At 40.6% G+C, this 21,228-nt stretch overlaps 1 protein-coding gene across 2 annotated transcripts in view; it reads left to right on the top strand.

Moving 5' to 3' along the window:
• The window catches only part of jakmip1 (janus kinase and microtubule interacting protein 1), a 62,614-nt gene that overhangs the window by 17,442 nt on the left and 23,944 nt on the right, over positions 1 to 21,228 (top strand). Inside the window, exons 2-13 of one of the 2 annotated variants that reach the window (XM_061930381.2) lie at positions 500 to 600; positions 666 to 807; positions 3,657 to 3,989; positions 4,187 to 4,348; positions 6,868 to 7,080; positions 7,394 to 7,507; positions 7,596 to 7,742; positions 11,275 to 11,445; positions 14,096 to 14,155; positions 17,701 to 17,829; positions 17,909 to 18,037; positions 19,689 to 19,772. In XM_061930381.2, coding sequence (XP_061786365.2) covers positions 721 to 807; positions 3,657 to 3,989; positions 4,187 to 4,348; positions 6,868 to 7,080; positions 7,394 to 7,507; positions 7,596 to 7,742; positions 11,275 to 11,445; positions 14,096 to 14,155; positions 17,701 to 17,829; positions 17,909 to 18,037; positions 19,689 to 19,772 — 1,629 coding nt within the window. In that variant the 5' untranslated portion in view covers positions 500 to 600; positions 666 to 720. Of the gene's footprint in view, positions 1 to 499; positions 808 to 3,656; positions 3,990 to 4,186; positions 4,349 to 6,867; positions 7,081 to 7,393; positions 7,508 to 7,595; positions 7,743 to 11,274; positions 11,446 to 14,095; positions 14,156 to 17,700; positions 17,830 to 17,908; positions 18,038 to 19,688; positions 19,773 to 21,228 lie in introns of both variants that reach the window. The other variant, XM_061930383.2, reaches the window with a different exon arrangement.

Below are 21,228 nucleotides of genomic sequence, written 5' to 3'. Positions count from 1 at the left end.
CACTATCTTTGCCATGTGAGCTATAGTGCTCACATTTTAGTCTGATCAATGAAAAATAACAACTTGATCCAGCGTACAGTTGCCACGTCTGATAGTTGACAGAGCTCCAGGCTTTATTTTAAAGGGCTTATGTTATGCGAGAGCAACTTTTCTTATCTGTTGGTACCTCTTTTTGTGTATTTGGGATCTCCATAAGAACCGAAAATTTGAATTAAAACCATGGAGGCATGGCGGAGATATTTTATAAAACAATCTTGCCTTCTTCCAGACTTGCTCCAAATGAGCTGTTTGGAATTTGGCACCATGGTGACTTATTTTGCCTTAGTTACGTCAGCAGATATATCCATATATGATAGAGGTTTACCTGAAGAGCTTTGAGTGAGTCTGCCATTTGTATTCAGTTGTAGTTTATACAGTAGTTGTAGTGACTAAGTTCCTTATTTTTCTCTTCCCAGTTTATGTACCGGTAGTAATGTGTTTTTCTCTTTTGTGTTTACAGCCTCCTGCCTTCTTCAGCCATGATGTAGACTCGGCCAGGGCCGTGATGCTTCAGGTGGAACGCTCTGTGACGAGCAGCAGCGACTGATTCTCTCTCCTTCGGTACACCACACACCTGCCTCTCTATGTCTCCCCCGATTGGTTGGAAGTGCCATGTCGTCCGCCAGACCCCCTGCGGCCCTGCCCCTTAAGAAGGGAAGGAAACTGGAGAAATTAGAGGTGATGGCCGAGCCGGTCCAGGCCACCAATGAGGAGCTGAGAAGCAAAATGATGGACATCCAGATCGAGCTTCAGCAGGAGCGTGGCAAGGTAGGAAAGCACAGTGACAAAAGATATGCAATACAATATTATTAATGTTATCATACATTTTGGTCTATTTAGACTACCGTATTTTTCGGACTGTAAGGTGCACTTAAAATCCTTTAATTTTCTCAAAAATCGACAGTGCGCCATATAACCCGGTGCGCCTAATGTAGGGCATAATTCTGGTTGTGCTTACCGACCTTGAAGCAATTTTATTTGGTACATGGTGTAATGAAAAGTGTGACCAGTAGATGGCAGTCACACAATATATACGTGTAGACTGCAAGATGACACCAGCAAACAACACCAAAACTTTAAACGGCACTCAAAAATCTGTCAAAATGTTTTTAGTACGACTTTGGTAAGCTATGAAGCCGCACCGCTGGATGGATTGTCGGCGCATTAAACATACGAGTATTATTATGGTGCGTGTACAACATGGGTGTCAAACTCTGGCCCGCGGGCCAAATTTGGCCCACCGTGTAATTTCACTTGGCCCTTGAGGCCTCCCGGGAGTCTTCCAAGCGCCAGCCACACTTCATCAACAGCGATACAGGTTACACTGAGGGTAGCCGAATAAAAAACTTTAACACTGTTAGAAATATACGCCACACTGTGAATACACACCAAACCAGAACCCTTTGCAGCACTAACTCTTCCGGGACGCTACACGGTGTGTGTGTGTGTGTGTGTGTGTGTGTGGGGGGGGGAGGTTTGGTTGTAGCGGGGGTGTATTTTGTAGAGTCCCGGAAGAGTTAGTGCTGCAAAGGATTCTGGGTATTTGTTCTGTTGTGTTTATGTTGTGTTACGGTGCGAATGTTCTCCCAAAATGTGTTTGTCATTCTTGTTTGGTGTGGATTCACGGTGTGGCTTATATTTCTAACAGTGTTAAAGTTTTTTATACTGGCACCCTCAGTGTAACCTGTATCGTTATTGATGAAGTATGCGTTGCATTCGCTCGTGTGTGTGCGTACAGAAGCCGCACATATCTTGTGACTGGGTCTGAACGATGTTAGAATGGATGAAAAGCGGACGTGACGATAGCTCGTAGAGTACGTTAAAGGTTAATTTGTTCAACCTTGGCCCGCGGCTTTGTTCAGTTTTAAATATTGGCCCACTCTGTATTTGAGTTTGACACCCCTGGTGTACAAGGACCGCAAATAGGCACCTATTACCTAGAGTTTTGTTTCGCAATATTATGCAAAACCAACTTTTCTTACCTTCTGGTACCTGCTGATCTGTATTTTGGATATGCATAAGTCCTGAAAAGGTGAGCGCGTCCGCCATTGTAGTCCGTGCCAACACCGTAGTCATAAGCTTCTTTTTCTTTCACTTCTTATGTGGCATTCATCTTCCGCTGTTGCCATTTCTAATATAAAGAAGCGTAAAGTTCTTACATATATCTAGCTATCAAAGAGCTAAAAACTGTAGTGGGTTTTGTCAGGTTCAAAGACTGATGACATCTATTAAACAGACAAGAAGCAAGGAATCATGCAGAGACAGAGTTGAATTTTGCTCAATGAGGAGAGACGTATTGGGCTGTACACTCAGTTACAGTTCCAAACTACGCCCCAAGGCACAGCCCACGTGCTCCACTATTTATTCGGGAGGTCTCTGGTTACATCACTGAGGCTGCTGCTGAAGAAAGGGGGGTAATTTCAGCAGCCCCAGTTAGACACAACATATGATTATTCAGAAATGGAAATGTGCTGACACTCGTGATATCGACCTGTCTCTGCTTTGTCTGCGTCAAGGTACTCTATGTTCGCCCTTGGCAGTCAGCAGGCCGGGTCTGGACACAAACACTGATACGAGACGACTCGCAATCCAAGATTGCAAGTTGTACAGATAGAAAAGTACAACTTCAGCACAATTGATAATAACTATCGCAACGGCCTTTAAGCATAAGAGTTGTGTGATAACTTATACATAATTATTCTAACATTTTGCATAATTCAACTTTGAAACTTTAGTTATTAGAGGGTTCCGGTCGGACAGTTTTTCACAAGACACATTTCCGGCGTTGTTGTTGCATTATTGAGCCACGGCTGAGAAGATGCTGCTTCGTTATTGATAGAAGTAAAGTCCGAATGTCATTAAAGCAGTTAGCTCCATCTTTTGACACTTCTTCCACACCCGTCCTTGCACGCTACACCGCTACAACAAAGATGACGGGGATAAGACGCTGTCGAAGGTGAGCCACGTAAATAAGACCGCCCACAAAACGCTGCATACTGAAGAGACGCTCAGAAAGTGACTTGAAGATGATCTGTAAAACATCATCTATGCAACACTTTCACCAAAGAACCACCATTACATGTTATGTAGACCTGACTTATGACTACTCAGTGGCCTAGTGGTTAGAGTGTCCGTCCTGAGATCGGTAGGTTGGGAGTTCAAATCCCGGCCGAGTCATACCAAAGACTATAAAAATGGGACCCATTACCTCCCTGCTTGGCACTCAGCATCAAGGGTTGGAATTGGGGGTTAAATCACCAAAATGATTCCCGGGCGCAGCCACCGCTGCTGCCCACTGCTCCCCTCACCTCCTAGGGTGTGATCAAGGGTGATGGGTCAAATGCAGAGAATAATTTCGCCACACCTAGTGTGTGTGTGACAATCATTGGTACTTTAACTTTAACTTTAACTTTAGAAGGAAGTGTTTTACATTTAGAAATAAATCATAATATTACCCCTTTAATGCACCTTTTGTATGAAAATACACCTGAATAGACCCGCTCATCGGCAGTGCGCCTTTTCATCCGGTGCACCCCATGGTCCGAAAAACACGGTACCTGTCACGAATAATGAAAAGTGATTGCTGAGGATACAAGAAAGAGAGTTGTGTATTCCAGGTGTGCAAGCTACGCGAGCGCCTTCAGGAGCAGCGCCAGGCTCGTGAGCTGGAGCAGCACAAACACGCCGTAGCGATCACCGACCTGCGCGCCAAACTCCACGAGGAGAAGCTACGCGAGACGGCGGTGGCGCGTGAAGCCCTCGCACGGCAGCATGAAGCCGAGCTGGCTCGGACTATAAAGATCCGGGACAATGAAGTCCAGAGACTCCAGGGATTGGTGAACGCCCTGAGGGACGGAGCGGCTGACAAGCTGAAAAACGCCCTTCTCGGCGAGGCTCGAGAGGAAGCCAGGAGAGCCTTTGATGGCGAGAGACTTAAGCTACAACAAGAGGTGTGAGCAAGCATACTGGTCTTTGTTGTTGAGGAATGTGGAAGTTATGTACGCATTGAAAACAGGAAGCAGTGTAGAAGAAGTCTTCTGCCAAGCTATTGTTTCCCTGGTCGCCTGCCCAGAGCAACGAGGCTTCTATCATGACAGCTCTTCAATGTGTTTGTTTATAAATGTGTAAATGTCGGCCCAACTTTCAGATCCAGGAATTGAAGGCAGGCAAGAAGCAGGCCGATGAGGCGCTGACCAACGCGCTGCAAGCGGACAAAGCCAAAGCAGCTGATCTGAGGACAGCTTACCAGCAGCACCAGGATGAGGTGCATCGCATCAAACGCGACTGTGAGCGAGACATCCGTCGAGTGGTGAGGCAGAACACAAAACATAAGCTTCTTTACGTTTATTGGAACATCATCAGACAGCTTCTCATTCACGGCATCAATTTACTTCCTCATTGTTACAGTTTTATCTCACTGATGTTGATTGAGCCTTAGAGGCGAATTACTGCATTGTCTGCCGTGCTGTGACCCTATTTTACCGTGTGGAGTTTGTGTTGGTATTCAGAATTAAAATCCAGTTGCTTATTAACCACATAACTGCATTTTTCTAGCAAAGAGGATTATGGAAAAGGTTAATGAACAAGTCCCTTGTTCACAGAGCCTTCTGCTTTCTGCGGTCATGCACCAATGATTTCTGTCAAAGTAGGGCTGGGCGATATATCGATATACCGCGGGTTTGTCTCCGTGCGATATAGAAAATGACTATATCGTGATATTCGAGTATACTTGCTTTTAGCTGCGGGCATTACAGTACAGCCGTTTCTCACTCTTTCTTGTCTCTGCTTCTCACAGAGAGTTAAAACAAGCGCACCTTCTTACATACTGTCGCGCGTGCAACGTCACACGCCCTCGCCGAGAAGAGAGGTAGCGACACGGGTAACGTTAGCAGTGGGGCTAACGGAGCCAGAGAAAGAAGGTGCGAATCTGGTAACAAATGAAGGAAGAATTAATTCCCAAGAAAAACAGCACGGGGTCCATCGTCTGGCGGTGGTTTGGCTTCAAGTGGGAAGATGTTTTACAAGTATGCGGCAAAAGCGTTGCTACAAAAAGGTATGACCAGTTGAAAAGTCACCCGCTAGAGAATGAAGAGTGCTTGAAACTCCGCATGTCAACATCTCCAGCCGGTGCCACAGCCAACAAAATGCCCAAGTAACCATTTCCACATGTACACCGTATAAATAAAATAGTCTAAACCAGGGGTGCTCACACTTTTTTTGCAGGAGAGCTACTTTTCAATTGATCAAGTCGTGGGGATCTACCTCATTCATATATATAATTTATATTTACTTATTTATGAAATATATGTTTTTGTTAACAAGTTAAAGGTGTTTAATGATAATGCAAGCATGATTAACACATATTGTTAATATTGTTAAAAAATTAAAGGTGTTTAATGATAATACAAGTATGTTTAATACATATAGTTAATATTGTTAACAAGTTAAAGGTGTTTAAAGATAATACAAGCATGTTTAACACATATAGTTAATATTGTTAAGTTAAAGGTGTTTAATGATAATACAAGCATGTTTAACACATACAGTTAATATTGTTAACAAGTTAAAGGTGTTTAAAGATAATACAAGCATGTTTAACACATATAGATTCTTTTCTTTCATGAAGACAAGAATATAAGTTGGTGTATTACCTGATTCTGATGACTTGCATTGATTGGACAGTGGTGCTGATAACGTCCGCATTTTCGAATGGAGAAGAAAAAAAGTCCTCCTTTCTGTCCAATACCGCATGAAAGTGGTTGGTTTTTGGCATCTTATTTGTCCAGCTTCCGTACTCCTTTGTATACACTTTACAAGAAATACATTGTCGGCAAACTCCGTAGCTTGCTAGCTTGTGCACGCCAGCTTTCTGAGACTCTTATTTTGTTAGCGCAACTGTGCAACTGTGCAGTCGGTCTTTGGAGTTTTGACGGTAGGTACGGCGCCAGAGTCTGTTGAAATAAAGTGTTTCTCGCCTTCCAGTCGGTAATTTTAATGAGCTGGCAGCAGCCAGCGTCATCTCAGAAGACCCTCGGGTGCCGTGAATCTCAATCAAGTGACGAAAGTGACGTCATAGTGAAGATTTATGATCGCTCATTTTTAGGACTATTTTTTTAATGCCTGGCTGGTGATCGACTGACACACCCTCCACGATCGACCGGTAGCTCGCGATCGACGTAATGAGCACCCCTGCTCTAAACAGAAGGAGATAACATCCGCAATAACCTACCACATAGCGTAGGACATACACTGTTTGATTTCCTATTATGCAGCTCATTTTTACTTGACAGTTATTGAAATATCTTGTGTGACATCATGCACAAAAGTGCACTTTATATGTTTTAAACTATTGTAGTGGCGTTCTGTACAAAAAGTGCACTTTAATTTAGCGTTGTTTTGATGTATCATTTTGTGACATCATGCACAAAAGTGCACTCATAGCTTGTTTTAAAATGTCTCTGACAATCTTGCACTTTCTGTTTTGGAATTTACATGAATGTTTGTGCCACTGCTTAATAACTGTTTAATAAATACACTTTTAGTTGTGATTTCCCTCTCTGCATAAACGTTTAAAATGAGCACATATTAATGCAGTATGAAGAAGAATGTTTTAATGTAGACACATAGAATCATCATACTGCTGTGATTATATGCATCAAGTGTTAATTCAAGGCTAAGGTAAAATATTGAGATATATATCGTGTATCGTGACATGGCCTAAAAATATCGAGATATTAAAAAAAGGCCATATCGCCCAGCCCTATGTCAAAGAACAGTTTAGCATTAAGCTCACTTTCCTGACTGGATTTCTGTCATCCTTCACCGTAGATAGATGAGCTGAAGGCTAAAGACCGTGTGGTGTGTGCCCTGGAGAGAGAGCTGGGGATGCAGGCCGGCTACACCCAAAGGCTTCAGCTCCAGAAAGAAGCCCTGGATGAGCAGCTGGTTCACGTACGAGAGGCTGAGAGACACAACCATGGCAGCCCAAAGAGAGAGGTGGTGCCTAGGTTAGGGGACAGCACAGACCTCCTCAACAACCAAGTACATATAACTTCATTGACATCATTTGTACTTCAACTGTGTTTATAAGACTGTTTCTATGTAGTGCTGCTTTATTTGAGCCCAACAAATGGGTATTTCAGTCGTTTTTAAATGACTGGGACATCTGTAATGATACAGCTATGCTAATACTCTATAAAGTCATAGTTGAGCAGCTATCCATCTCATGCTCCACCCTGTCACGCCCCTCTTCCCATCAACCTTCACCACCTGCCTGCCTGCCTGCATGCATGCATGTCCTCCCCTTGTTCAGTTTGTGTTTTCCTCCTCCTCCCCTCTGCCCCCGACTTCCCAGGAAGCGGAGGAGCGTGACACGAGAAGGTTCCAGCTGAAGATAGCCGAGCTGCACTCCGTCATCAGGAAACTGGAGGACAGAAATGCGCTGCTGGCTGATGAGCGGAATGAACTGGTGAGGGCCGCGCATTCATGTTAGATACATTCACAATACCCACAACCACACCAGTATAAAGTACAACAGCGTTGCGTTCATGGTCCAGGTAAAGCGTGTGCGAGAGGCAGAGAGCCAGATGAAACCCATGTTTGAAAATTCCAAGCGCCTTTCAAAGAAGAACGACGACCTCCTGCAAACGCTGCAGAGGATGGAGGAGAAACTCAAAAACTTGAGCCGTGAAAATGCTGAAATGGTGAGAACCTGTTTTTACTTTTTAATTGTAGCACATTTGTCTTTACATCAAACTCATTATTATTGAGGTCGCAATTCTAGTTGCCTTCAGAGGGCCTCTTGTAACAATTAATATACATGACTATGAACGTATAATAGCCTCGTTGTTTACAAACATATTGATGGAATTGTGTTTGATTATTATATTGTTTACAAACATATTTGTTAGGATAGAGTTCAAGGGTGGACCCCGGGTTGCAGAGAATGGAGGCAAGGGACGCGATAACAAATGAAAATATTTAATAAGTCCAAAATGGTAACTAAGGGTGATGGGGCAAAAGTGCACACCATGGGAAATATAACAAAAGTAGACTCTTTCAGAGGTTGGCGGAGCAAAGGTCAGGATGCACACAGCGTGGCAAAAACTAGTCCTCTCAAAACAAGGTGGCTAGGAAAACAAAAACACAACGAGGTCAATATTACAGAAATATGCGAAGGCAACATACCAGGGAAGCAGAATCAAGGTGGCACATGTCAGAGCGGAGTTCAGGAACAATAACCGGCGGGGACCAGCTGGTGGAGACGCGCTTAAATGCTACCAGGAAGTGATTAGCAGCAGGTGTGCCTCGTTGGGGACAAAAGACTGTGGAAGAAACTGAAAAACCAATAGAGAAGGCAGGGAGAAGACAACAAACATAACAATATTGATGGATAACTTGGTTTTAAATCGTAAAGTCAAGGTGACAAGCAGATATTTAAGTTATGTGTTCATTTTTAATAACCAGAAAAAGGCTTGGAATATCTTGTTGCATGATCAAATAATATTAAAGTTTAAAAGATATACAATTTTATGGCTCACATTCTTGCCGTATTTTTCGGATTATAAATCGCAGTTTTTTTCAGTTTGGTCGGGGGTGCGACTTATACTCTGGAGCGATTTATGTGTGAAATTATTAACACATTACTGTAAAATATCAAATAATATTATTTATCTCATTCACGTAAGAGACTAGACCATACTTGCCAACCGTCCCGGATTTTTCGGGAGACTCCCGAAATTCAGCGCCTCTCCCGAAAACCTCCCGGGACAAATTTTCTCCCGAAAATCTCCCGAAATTCAGGCGGACTCAGGTCCTCCACAATATAAAAAAGCGTACCTGCCCAATCACGTTATAACTATAGAATGATGGAAGGCGAGTTCTTGGTTTCTTATGTGGGTTTATTGTTAGGCAGTTTCATTAACGTCCTCCCAGCGTGGCAACAACACACAACAACAGCAGTCACTTTTTTGTATACCGTAAAGCAGTTCGTCTGCCGTAAACAGCAATGTTGTGACACTCTTAAACAGGACAATACTGCCATCTAGTGCATTTGATGAAAGCACTTTTGTGCGTGCCACACATCAATGCATCATCAGAGAGGGTGTTCAGCATGGTTCGAAAAATAGTGACAGAGAATAGAACAAGGATGGACAATTCAACCATTAACTCAACAATGAGTAGATGAGTGTTATGTGTGTGTATATGTGTAAATAAATGAACACTGAAATTCAAGTATTTATTATATATATATATATATATATATATATATATATATATATATATATATATATATATATATATATATATATATATAATAAAAAAAAAAAAAAAAAAAAAAAAAAAATATATATATATATATAGCTAGAATTCCCTGAACGTCAAGTATTTCTTATATATATATATATATATATATATATATGAAATACTTGACTTGGTGAATTCTAGCTGTAAATATGCTCCTCCCCTTTTAGCCACGCACCTCCCCTCCCGAAATCGGAGGTCTCAAGGTTGGCAAGTATGGACTAGACGTACTGATAGAAGAGGAAGCGGCTCATTGTCTACCTTTGGAGTTGGCAGAGTTGTTTAGAAGCGACACCGAGGAAGAACATTTCATGGGATTTAGCGATTAGTAGTGACAGATTGTTTGGTAAATGTATAGCATGTTCTATATGTTATAGTTATTTGAATGACTCTTACCATAATATGTTACGTTAACATACCAGGCACGTTCTCAGTTGGTTATTTATGCCTCATATTGTTAGATAATCGATCAGTCGCAAGTTCATGTTGTAGAAATAATCACTGTCATATTTTTGCTTTAAAGGCCTACTGAAATGATTTTTTTTTATTTAAACGGGGATAGCAGATCCATTCTATGTGTCATACTTGATCATTTCGCGATTTTGCCATATTTTTGCTGAAAGGATTTAGTATAGAACAACGACGATAAAGTTTGCAACTTTTGGTCGCTGATAAAAAAAAAAGCCTTGCCTGTACCGGAAATAGCGTGACGTCACAAGTTGAAAGTCTCCTCACATTTCCCCATTGTTTACACCAGCAGCGAGAGCGATTGGGACCGAGAAAGCGACGATTACCCCATTAATTTGAGCCAGGATGAAAGATTCGTGGATGAGGAACGTGAGAGTGAAGTATTAGAGTGCAGTGCAGGACGCATCTTTTTTCGCTCTGACCGTAACTTCGGTACAAGGGCTCATTGGATTCCACACTCTCCTTTTTCTATTGTGGATCACGGATTTGTATTTTAAACCACCTCGGATACTATATCCTCTTGAAAATGAGAGTCGAGAACGCGAAATGGACATTCACAGTGACTTTTATCTCCACGACAATCATCGGTGAAGCACTTTAGCTACGGAGCTAACGTGATAGCATCGGGCTTAACTGCAGATAGAAACAAAAGAAATGAACCCCTGACTGGAAGGATAGACAGAAAATCAACAATACTATTAAACCATGGACCTGTAACTACACGGTTAATGCTTTCCAGCCTGGCGAAGCTTAACAATGCTGTTGCTAACGACGCCATTGAATCTAACTTAGCTACGGACCTCGACAGAGCTATGATAAAAACATTAGCTCTCCACCTACGCCAACCCTCATCTGCTCATCAACACCGAAGCTCACCTGCGTCCAGCGATCGACGGAGCGACGAAGGACTTCACCCGATCATCGATGCGGTCGGCGGCTAGCGTCGGATAGCGCGTCTGCTATCCAAGTCAAAGTCCTCCTGGTTGTGTTGCTGTAGCCAGACGCTAATACACCGATCGCATCTACAGCTTTCTTCTTTGCAGTCTCCATTGTTCATTAAACAAATTGCAAAAGATTCACCAACACAGATGTCCAGAATACTGTGGAATTTTGCGATGAAAACTGAGCTTTTTGTATTGGATACAATTGCGTCCCAATACTTCCGTTTCAACCATCGACGTCACGCGCATACGTCATCATACCTAGACGTTTTCGACCGGAAGTTTCACAGGAAATTTAAAATTGCACTTTATAAGTTAACCCGGCCGTATTGGCATGTGTTGCAATGTTAAGATTTCATCATTGATATATAAACTATCAGACTGCGTGGTCGGTAGTAGTGGGTTTCAGTAGGCCTTTAAATAGGTAGGAAATTGGTTATCTTGAACAAGGAGGACCTCTAGTGGCTGTTTGAGGAAATGCATGATCAACTTTCATGAGGCTTCTCCTATCTCCCTCCCTTAGAAAGAAAAAGCTTCCTCTACCCGTCCACCCTTGCCGCAGCAAACCCATCATCCCCAGCTAAAAAGGCCCAGCTCCCTAACAGACTTAAGCCACGCCCACGAGGAGCAAGAAGTTGAGTTTCTCAAACTCCAGATTGTGGAGCAACGCGGCATCATCGATGAACTCACTCAGGTAAACATTTACATTTAGATTCTTATCAAAGATGATTTCAAAATGCTTTTAGAAATGATAAATATGACAATATATTGACTGCCTTACTTATGTGCTGGACAGAAAATGTTACAACTTTTTAGGAAATCTGCTCTACAATTCTTATACATTACAAGAGAGCACAAGGGATTTTTGATTTGTTAAATATTCCTCAAATTGAATCATTTAGACCTTTGCAATATGGACTCAATTTCCCTTTTCAAATCAAGACTCAAAACACACCTATTCTTGAATGCTTTTTCACTGTAAATTTTAGCTATCTTTGTTGTTTTTTTATCCAATTATTTTATTGTTGTTGTTTTTTCTGTGCGGTGTCCTTGAGTGCCAGGTGCCTTATTGGTAAAATGTATTATTATTATAATACAACCACATTATTTAACAGTTTATTGCCATTTTGCATATACAGTACAGATAAAAAGTTTGGAGAAAGTGTGTATTGATTATTAAACAAATACAGCAACATTGCACATATGTTCATGATGCCTAAAACCTTAAATAGGTAGAACCAAAAATGAAAAATGGTTGGACTGTACTAATGAATCTAAAACGGTACTATACTCGGTTTAAAAAGTACCGGTTCCCGGACATGACGTCACGTCGTGACATTGCTGGTTCTACGAGCAGAGGAGCATGTTTGGCAGCGCACAACCACGGAGTACTTACAAGCAGACACAGTGTGTAGACAGAAAAAGGAGGACGGACCAATTTTGGCTTAAAAAGTAAAGATGAAGGTGAAGTTATAACACTGAAACGTCCTCAGGAAGAGGTGTTTTAAGACATGGCTAGCTAGCTCGCAGCGAACATCCATCCGCAGTCAGCAGTGTTTTAGCTACTTCTAAATCACTAATCTTTGCCTCCATGGCGACAAATAAAGTAAGTTTCTTACAAGTAGCATTATCACTGCAGGATGGGGAATAGCTAAACATGCTTCACTACGCACCGTAGGAGGATACAATAGCTCACTGGCGGCACCGCTAACAAAAGCTAGCACGCCTGAATGTAAACCAATGCCATGGGTAGATCTACACCTGACATCCACTGTAATGATACCAAGTACAATAGCGTATCTAGTCGATACTATTATGATTACATCAATATTTTTTTTATCTTCACAAAATGTTTTCCTTTTTTTAAAATTCATATTATGTTTATAAACACAGGAATTACGTCCCTGGACACATGAGGACTTTGAATATGACTAATGTGTGAACTACTTGGTATCGGATTGATACCTAAATTTGTGGTATCATCCAAAACTAATGTAAAGTATGAAACAACAGAAGAATAAGTGATTATTACATTTTAACAGAAGTGTAGATAGAACATGTTAAAACGGAAAATAAACAGATATTTACAGTAAATGAAAAAGTGGATTCATAATTATTTCATTTTTACAGCTTGTCCTTCATAATCTTGACAAAATAGTAGAATGATAAATGACACAATATGTTACTGCATATGTCAGCAGACTAATTAAGAGCCTTTGTTTACTTACTACTAAAATACAAGTTGTCTGGTATGTTCACTATTTTATTTAAGGACACAATTGTTCTTTGATTGCAAAAAAAACACATGTTTCATGTACCGTAAGATTTTTTGTTAAAATAAAGCCACTGTACAAACATACATATACATTCACTGTACAAACATACATATACACATACTGTACATATACATTCACTGTACAAACATATATGTACACATTCTGTATATATACAAGTACATATACATACATACACTCATGCACATAATCACGTTTCATCAAACATATATTAACGTTGTTGCCCTAGGGTAAACTGGGTAACACATGGCACACTGACAAAGCTTAACCTATTGTTACTATAACAATCTACAAGGTTAATATAGATTGCTTCTCTTTCTTCCTCTCCATTTTTTCTGCATTCTTTTGTAACTCTAGTTATCATTACGTTTATGTATTGTTGCATTTGAACAACTGTATTGTTGATAATAGAGGTAAGTTATTGGTATTGTTCATTATCAATAGTGCTATTTCTATTGCTTATTGTATTTCTGCATTTGTAGTGTAATAATGCTCATTGTCATTTCTGTATTATTATTTATTTCACTAACTGCTTCTTTGCTATTACTTTTACCATCATATTTGTACATATCATATTTGCTGATGTTGCTCTATTATTGTTGTTGTTGTTATTGTTGTGTTTGCTGTTGTTGTTTTTGTCTCTCTGTCTTATCCCCCTCTTGTCCCCACAATTTCCACCTCTGTCTTACTTTTTTCTCTTTCTATCCCCTCCTGCTCGGGCCTGGCTGCACCAAATGATAATATAAATACATTTAATAAAGTCAAATACAAATAAGGCAACAAGAGAAGTATCTCACACTTCTCTTTTATAAAGTAAATGTGAACAGCCGATATGGGCATCTACATCAACTATATGATTTGCCTGAGAAGCTGGACAGGTCAAAAAATAAAATTAAAGCCAATAATGCCATTTTGTGTGGTCCCCTTTATTCAGAAAAGTATCGAAAGGTATCGAAATACTGGTACCAAAATATTGGTATCGCGACAACCCTAATTTATTGTCAGCCATATTTGTAAAAACCATTCATCTGCTTTGCATTTGTCTTTTAGGAACGTGATCGTTGGGTGTTTGGCAAAAAGACAAGAAGAAAACCTCTCAAACTAACCAAAGTAAGTTGATCTAGTAGCCAATGTTCCCTCTAATTTTTCATGTGTGAGCAAACGCAAAAACTCCCTGAGTATTTAGTGGAGCCCATGTGAGCAACATCAGACGTGCACACTGTGGCTACACCAGCAGCACACCTGTCCCAAACCTAACTAAATAACAAGTTCAATCTTCATCCATCCATCCATTTTCTACCGCTTGTCCCTTTTGGGGTCGCGGGGGGCGCTGGAGCCTATCTCAGCTGCATTCGGGCGGAAGGCGGGGTCACCCTGGACAAGTCCCCACCTCACCGCAGGGCCAACACAGATAGACAGACAACATTCTCTTATTATTATAATCAAATGACAGCAGTCATTTCCATGAGATTATTTTCTAATATAAGTGTTTAGGCCCACTTACAATGACAATAACAAAAAATATTGTTTTTCATGAACTGTGTACTTGTATTGTTTGTCTGGGTGGAGGTCCTGCTTTGGAAATAATTTGTACTCCTTCCAGACATTGCATTTAGTTCCCATTAAAACATTCACATGTTGCACAATGAGATGTAAGCAGGGGATCTTGTGTACATTCCTGCAACTTCCTGTTTGTAAAAAATATATTTTTATTAGTATTTATTTAATATACTAAAAGCATTAATATTTATGAATTAAGATTCCTAATAAATGACACTAGAATAAGCACACATTTGATTGGTAAATCATAGTGTAACGACCTGGAATTACACTTAACGTATGGTGTTGGAGTTGTCCGACTTTTTGTGTGGCTGTAAACGCATCACTGGCTAAGTGCCATACGTGCATGTGTTGGCGCAAGTGAGAAAGAGCGAGCGGCTGCTGTTGATATAACAAAGTTGCTTTTAGTCTGGTTTGTATTGCAGAAAATGACCACTTTTGCTAGATATCATTTTTTTTACTAATGTTTTGGTGATGTGTTTATTAGGGATGTCCCGATCCGATATTTGGATTGGATCGGCTGCCGATATTTGTCGGCAAGGCATGGGAAAATGCCGATCCAGATCCAGTTTAAAAAAAAAACTCCGGTCCGTGTTTTTCAACGCACCTATTTAAATAATACATTCCACTTTTCTGCTACTCCGTAATTTCCGTTCCGCATTTTCCAGCACACCTACAACACATCCACAATTCTCACGCAGTTGCTTTTAGCTGCTGGCATTACACGACAGGCTCTTCTCACTCTTTCCTGTGTCTCCCTCTCACAGACAGCGAGCGCACCTTCTTACACACGTCATACGTCACATACGTATGCGTCCTCTCCCAGCAGAGAGGTAGCAGCATGGCAAACGTTAGCTGTGATGCTAGCGCAGCCGCTAAGGTGCGCGCCTGCTCAACCGTCCTCTGCGCACGGCAAATCTATGCCACGCACAAAATCAAATAAAAAAAATAAGCGCATAACAATTTTCGACACACGGACACGACAGAGACAACAGTTTTCGTCATCATTGTTCAAATATTGTGACGTCTGTCGAGACGCTTATCGCCACACGCCCACACCATCAAAATGCCAGGCAACAATTTCCACATCAACACCGTATGAAAAAATTAGTGATTTTTTTAGTTGTGATTTCCTTCTCTGCATGAAAGTTTAAAAGTAGCATATATTAATGCAGTATGAAGAAGAATGTTTTAATGTAGACATGCAAGCCTTGAAATAAAGTTTTGAAAATCAAGACTACATTTCCTGCAAATGGGTGCATTTCTACCCTATATTTTAACTTTAGATTTATTCTCATATCAAACTCTTTTGGCTGTCTTTTTGACACTTACATCCGGCGCCCCCCTCCACACCTTAGATTATAAATAATGTAAATAATTCAATGTGATTATCTTGTGTGATGACTGTATTATGATGATAGTATATATCTGATAGTGTATATATCTGTATCATGAATCAATTTAAGTGGACCCCGACTTAAACAAGTTGAAAAACTTATTGGGGTGTTACCATTTAGTGGTCAATTGTACGGAATATGTACTTCACTGTGCAACCTACTAATAAAAGTCTCAATCAATCAATCAAAACACATAGAATCATCATACTGCTGTGATTATATGCATCAAGTGTTCATTCAAGGCTAAGGCAAAATATCGAGATATATATTGTGTATCGCAATATGGCCTTAAAATATCGCAATATTAAAAAAAGGCCATATCGCCCAGCCCTAGTTCAATGATGCCATTTCTGTTTGTCATGTATAATTTTGTCTATTTTGTGTTTATCCTTGAATAAACAGGTCAGTTTCTTGTTACCAACCATTGTGTATTATTCAAACTCCCCTAATTCAGCTGGCTAGTTGTTATCAAGAGTACTAAAACCCTTTTCAACATGATTCTGACAACTAAGTAGACTAAATAACTTTAAACTTTAATACATGCTCGGATAGGTCAGTATCGGTATCGGTCAGTATCGGTATCGGATCGGAAATGCAAAAACAATATCGGTATCGGATCGGAAGTGCAAAAACCTGGATCGGGACATCCCTAGTGTTTATGGCCGACAATAAAGAGTTTTGCTCAGTAAAGTGATCGATGGAATTCATGTCCTCAAAGCGTCTCGACAGACGTTACAATATTTGAACAATGATGACGAAAACTGTTTTCTCTGTCGTGTCCGTGTGTCGAAAATTGTTATGCGCTTATTTTTTTATTTGATTTTGTGCGTGGCTTAGATTTGCCGTGTGCAGAGGACGCTTGAGCAGTGCGCAATTGCACAGGCGTGCACCTTAGAGGGAACATTGCTAGTAGCTAAGCTAAGTAACAGCCGCGGCTGTGGTTCACCGATCTCCCGAGTGCTGGAGTGTGTGCTTGTGTGTGTCTGCTTAATTGGGCTCAAGAGACTGGAATGACAGTTAGGCCTTCACGGTGGTACATTTCCTGTTTCGAACAATACAACTCCAGCACCTCTTTTTTTTTTTTTTGCACACAAAATTGTATGTGTATAATCCTTTTAAAATCATCATATATATTATCTGTTGCCTTTTTTTTTAACTTGGTCACCAGCCTTGTGTGAAGCAGGAGTGTGATTTAGTGTGCATGGCAGCGCCGAGGCCTAATTGGGTGAAGTAGAGTAAATGCTGTGATGGTGCATTGTGTTTGGGCTAATGCATCAGAGATGTTGCTAGGAGGAGGAGTCCCACATCCCCAGCTGGAAGCAGTTTTTGCCTTGGCAAGGTGGATACGGTGCTGAGTGCTGCATTGTGGCTTTTGGACTTTCTTGGATAAGAAGCGTATTTTGACGCAATTATCAGTATTTTTTTGGTATAGCTGGACGGTTGTTGGTGTGGCAGCACCATGACGGAGTACATCCTTCTTATCCTATACTTCTCCGCCTTCATTTGTCTGTGTGCTCTGGTGTGCCTTTACTTCTCTGGTTGCCAGGAGATGACTTATAAACACGATGGTAAGCGCTTAGTGAACTTTACGAATGATAACCAAAAAAGACAAAATGTTGGTGAACTACTTTTAATCAGGCAACAACTTACAGCAATTTTTTTTTTAAATTTACTCGTTTCATATTTTTTCCTCTACAGAGGCATGTTGTGGAGACATATTTTGGATTTGATGAGGAATCTGTAGAGTCTGAAACCTCCTCCCTGACCTCCTTTAATACCGACCTCACCGACCGTACACCTGCCACACCAGAGGAGGAATTAGAGGAGGTAAGCCTTCATTTTTGTGCTTTTAAGCAAATGATTAGAAGGATTCTCTGCAGCATATGATAATAATCTCGTTTTTTAGACTGTCTCTCGCGAGGAGTCTGAGCTTCGATTCCGTCAGCTAACCAGAGAATACCAGGCTCTCCAGCGGGCTTACGCCCTCCTGCAAGAGCAGACAGGAGGCTCTCTGGATGCTGAGAGGGAAGTCAGGGTGAGTATTGTCAACAATAAACAATCCTACAAAGCCCAAAACCAGTGAAGTTGGCACCTTGTATGGTAAATAAAAACAGAATACAATGATTTGCAAATCCTGTAGCGACCAACTGTAGTTACTGACAGTGGTTTTATGAAGTGTTCATGAGCCCATGTGGTGATATCCTTTACACACTGATGTCGCTTTTTGATGCAGTACAGCCTGAGGAATCGAAGGTCCGTAATATCATCGCTTACGTGCAGTGATTTTTCCAGATTCTCTGAACCTTTTGATGATATTACGGAGCGTAGATGGTGAAATCCCTAAATTCTTTGCAATAGCTGGTTGAGAATTGTTGTTCTTAAACTGTTCTACGTCTATTCAATTGAATAGACTGCAAACACAAGATATTTAACGTTGGAACTGGAAAACTTTGTTATTTTTTGCAAGTATTAGCTCATTTGGAATTTGATGCCTGAAACATGTTTAAAAAAAGCTGGCACAAGTGGCAAAAAAGAATTGTCGAACAGTTTAAGAACAACATTTCTCAACCAGCTATTGAAGGAATTTAGGGATTTCACCATCTTCGCTCTGTAATATCATCAAAAGTTTTAGAGAATCTGAAAAAATCACTGCACGTAAGCGATGATATTACAGACCTTCGATTCCTCAGGCGGTATTGCATCAAAAAGCGACATCAGTGTGTAAAGGATATCATCACATGGGCTCATGAACACTTCAGAAACCTACTGTCAGTAACTACAGTTGGTCGCTACATCTGTAAGTGCAAGTTAAAACTCTCCTATGCAAAGCGAAAGCTATTTATCAACAACACCCAGAAACCCCGCTGGCTTTGCTTGGCCCGAGCTCATCTAAGATAGACTGATGCAAAGTGGAAAAGTGTTCTGTGGTCTGACGAGTCCACATTTCAAATTGTTTTTGGAAACTGTGGACGTTGTGTCCTCCGGAATAAAGAGGAAAAGAACAATCCGGATTGTTATAGGTGCAAAGTTCAAAAGCCAGCATGCTGAAAGATACATACAGGTTTTTGAGCAACATATGTTACCATCCAAACAACGTTATCATGGACGCCCCTGCTTATTTCAGCAAGACAATGCCAAGCCACGTGTTACAACAGCGTGGCTTAATATTAAAAGAGTGCGGGTACTAGACTGGCCTGCCTGTAGTCCAGACCTGTCTCCCATTGAAAATGTGTGGAGCATTATGAAGCCTAAAATACGACAGCGGAGACCCCGGACTGTTGAACAACTTAAGCTGTACATCAAGCAAGATTAGGAAAGAATTCCACCTGAAAAGCTTCGAAAATGTGTCTCCTCAGTTCCCAAACGTTTACTGAGTGTTGTTAAAAGGAAAGGCCATGTAACACAGTGGTAAAAATGCCCCTGTGCCAACTTTTTTGCAATGTGTTGCTGCCATTAAATTCTAAGTTAATGATTATCTGCCAAAAAAATAAAAACATTTTACAGTGTGAACATTAAATATTTTGTCTTTGCAGTCTATTCAATTGAATATAAGTTGAAAAGGATTTGCAAATCATTGTATTCTGTTTCTATTTACGAATTACGCAACGTGACAACTTTACTGGTTTTGGGTTTTGCATATATTTTTGTGATTTCCTTTCTGAACCAGATGTTCTTTAACCCCTCAGACACGTGAGCAGCTGCAGGTGGAGCTCAGTGGCTGCCAGGCCAAGATCCTGGACCTGGAAAAGGCTCTGGTGGAGCGGGGGCAGGTAACAAAGACGAGAGAAGGCCGACGCAGCTCTCGCCTTCTCCTCTCACTGGCACTCCTGCATGTTTTTCTGGTTGTACTGCTCCTGGTCTGGCGCTATGCTGACCAGGTCTGCCTCCGGTTCCTGTGATGTCACTTCCTGCATGTATGACTTCTCGACTCAGTGCCTGCATGCTTTTTCTGTCCTGCTCTTCTTCCTGTCCAGGGCTCTCTGTCTCGTCATGCACCTCAGTGTTGTAACCAGCAAAATGATAGTTTAGATTTTTCTTTCTTTTGCTTCTCATAGATTTTAACTGTGACAAGTATCTTTTTAAATCCAATAACAAGTTATTTGTTTATTTTTTTGTCTGTGTTAGGGATTTTACGATCAGGATTTTATGCTGCCCATTCCGATACCAATCTTCCATGAGTGAACCAGCCAATACAGATCACGTGTATTTACTGTACATTTTTATGCATAGTAAGAGTATAGCAATATCAACACAATATTCAAAATAGTTCCTTATTTTTATTTATTACGTACTGTTTCATCTATTTTGTCACAAACTCAAAAGTACGCAATACCTAAACAAAAGTAACAACTACAATCTAATTTAAAGTCTTTATTTCCCTTCAAAGTCCTGTTAGCAGGGAATTGTTTCCTGAATTTGTAAACATGAAAATAAAAATCTAGACTTCTTAAAACACTTATTTCTTGTGTTGTTTAAAGCTGGCTTAGCAATTGGCATGTATGCTCCTGGCTTGCTCTTACTGTGTGAAACATGTTTAGCCTCATCCTCCGGTGATAATGATACATACTTAAGATATTAAGAAATGTTGTTTATTTGCCACAATGGAGGTGATTATATCGACTAAGCTGTAACCGCCTCTTTCAGTCGAGTGACCAAAAATAAAGTATCTTTCAGAAGTAGGGATGTAATGATGTGAAAATTTCATATTGTGACCAAAATCCATCCATCCATTTTTTTTTTTTTTTTACCGCTTGTCCCTTTCGGGGTCGCGGGGGGTGCTGGAGCCTATCTCAGCTGCACTCGGGCGGAAGGCGGTGTACACCCTGGACAAATTGCCATCTCATCAAAATTTTCGCGGTTATTAGTATCTTCCCAGTATTGTTGAATGTGCTCAAAAAGTACTTATACACACACTAAAATCTTTTGACTAAGTTTTTTTTTTTTTTTAAATAACTATAAAAAATAGACACACTGTTTGTATGTTTTGCGTTTCTTATGCTTCACTGAGTGTTTTAGTCTTAGTGTTTTATCTTTTTTAATGGCTAAACTTATATTATTTTAAATAGTGGTTTGTACCGTAGCACTTATTTAAATAAAAAAAAAAAGTGCGACAAACTACAATTATTATTATTATTTCTGGTGGTCGTTGTGGTGTCCAACTCTGGTCAGTGGTCCTCAAACGCACCGTAAAAACACCTTTTTCTTGTATTCCCCTGAGTGTAGAAC

This window comes from Nerophis lumbriciformis, linkage group LG36 (assembly GCF_033978685.3).
Source record: "Nerophis lumbriciformis linkage group LG36, RoL_Nlum_v2.1, whole genome shotgun sequence".
Taxonomy (NCBI): domain Eukaryota; kingdom Metazoa; phylum Chordata; class Actinopteri; order Syngnathiformes; family Syngnathidae; genus Nerophis; species Nerophis lumbriciformis.
This window is presented reverse-complemented; position numbering and strand designations above follow the sequence as displayed.